This window comes from Papaver somniferum, unplaced genomic scaffold (assembly GCF_003573695.1).
Source record: "Papaver somniferum cultivar HN1 unplaced genomic scaffold, ASM357369v1 unplaced-scaffold_6, whole genome shotgun sequence".
Lineage (NCBI taxonomy): Eukaryota > Viridiplantae > Streptophyta > Magnoliopsida > Ranunculales > Papaveraceae > Papaver > Papaver somniferum.
This window is the reverse complement of record NW_020648748.1, coordinates 12,064-14,060: the sequence shown is the minus strand read 5'-3', so window position 1 is coordinate 14,060 and position 1,997 is coordinate 12,064. Positions and strand designations below refer to the sequence as shown.

The 1,997-nt window shown below is 36.3% G+C and overlaps 1 protein-coding gene across 1 annotated transcript; it reads right to left on the bottom strand.

The window, feature by feature from the left end:
* Positions 1-963: 963 nt before the first annotated feature.
* Positions 964-1,746, bottom strand: LOC113343556 (F-box/kelch-repeat protein At3g06240-like). Its single transcript, XM_026587711.1, has one exon. The coding sequence runs from the start codon at positions 1,744-1,746 to the stop codon at positions 964-966; it is 783 nt and encodes a 260-aa protein (XP_026443496.1).
* Positions 1,747-1,997: the final 251 nt, after the last annotated feature.

The window sequence follows — 1,997 nt, the reverse complement described above, 5'->3', positions numbered from 1 at the left end:
CCGTACCATCTGAAAAAGTCTACAGCAGCATTGCAGCGATACTATGTTCTTTGGTTGTTACAAACAAGATTTTTGGCTGGTGGTTATGTTATTTCGAATGAACTATTTTCTTGTCAGAAGTTCTTCAATTGAATGTGTGCGTTAGAAATTCGATTCTAAATCTTTAGTTGGGTACAATTCGAATTTTAGTTATGAACCGTAATTGGTGACCTTTCTGAACTCTGGGTTCCAGGTTTATTTACGGTTCGTAATTCTGGTATCGACATCAACGGTTGGAAAAAAAAACGTAACTGAAGAAATTCTCAGATATAAGAACATACGGTTGGTAATAGTTCAATTACCAACCGTAACAACATCAAAATCTCCAGTTACAGTTCATAATTGAGTTAAAACCAACCGTAACTCACATAAACCCAGAAATTTGAATTTCAATTTTCATCGAAACCCTAATTTCTGATAGAAATTAAACATAAATCGAACAAAATAAACCAAATCGTAACTGGGTTTTTCAAAAAATACCTCATATAAGTCATTACACTACACTTGATTAATTTTCGAATCGTCGATTAATCGAAAACGATGAAATTTTGAGTTTTAATGGAGGTTACAGTTGATGGGAGGAGGAGAAGATAAAAAGAAAAAAATAAATTTTTAATTTAACTTTGATTTAGGTTAAAAAATAGGAAGGGTAATCTAATCAATTTACACCCCCTATAAGACATCCCCTAACCAACTAGAAGGACATTATTATCACACATCCACCTCTCTAATGGAATCCGCGACCTCTTTAACAGGATTAATTCGAAAAGCTTATATATTGCTTACAAAGTGGAACGTAATATCATTGAACCCGAGTTTTATTTTTCAGAAAATGAGTAAAATAAATGCGCATTCACTTGAAAGAACACATCTGCAAGAATAACATATACACAAAACCATTATTGCCTCCTCCAACAGCAGAATTTACATCATCCAATTCTTGGTTATCACTCGTTTTCTTTTAGAAGTAATATTACTTTCAGTTAATTCATTACGTTTGCGTTTTGCTTCTTTATCTGCAACTGCTTCCATTATAACTTCAGAGATTTTCTCCAAATGAGAATCTTGAACTTCACCAGTGTATTTCTTTTGTTTTTGTTCCATTGTACTTGTCACTGAAACTAAGCTCTCCACGTAACTCTCCGAAAAAAGGTAACCGTCGATGGTGCCATTTAAATTCAGGATCCTAAGGCTATTATTTTTTCGGTCGTATAAACCGAAACAATCATCAAGCTGTATTAGAATCTCACAATTTTTAGCAAAACCATAAAACTTTAAGGAACTGGGATTTGCAGTAATGATTTCTTGGGTAATGGTAAATTCCTTTGTCCAAGATTCTCTCACTCCATAACTTTGCGTAACCCATACATCAACACGTACCTTGCGGACACTAGAAACTAAGCAAAGGGAATCTCCCAGCACTTGGACATCCAAACGCTGTTCTGGACATGTCATAGTTCCTTCAGGAAACGGCAAATCCATGAACTTTTCACTGTTGATATCGAAGGAGATTATAGTTTCTTCACGAGTGGCGGTATCGCCAGTCCAATGAACTGTTTCACCTAACCAATGAAGAACACCATTCAGAAGCACGACATCAGTCCCATCAGAACACGAATAAGGGATGTTTTGGCCTCTACTCCATGAACCAGCTGTGTATAAGTAAACTTCAGAAAAATTGTCAAGCTGGCCATCATCATAAGACATGCCAGTTGCAATGCATACCAACTTGTAGTTATCAGTTTTGGCATCGTAACCAAACGTTATCCACGGCCGTCGGTGTTCCAATGATTTCCTTGTACTCTCTTGTTGATGGACTCCAAAGATATAGTGTTACACTAGGTTCGGCGTATAATAAAATCAAGCCATTGCAAGATCCTATAATCGAATGGCTATTATCCTCTATTATAGCATCATTGTCGTGTGGGTAATCCATCAGAACAGCTCCGTCACACCTG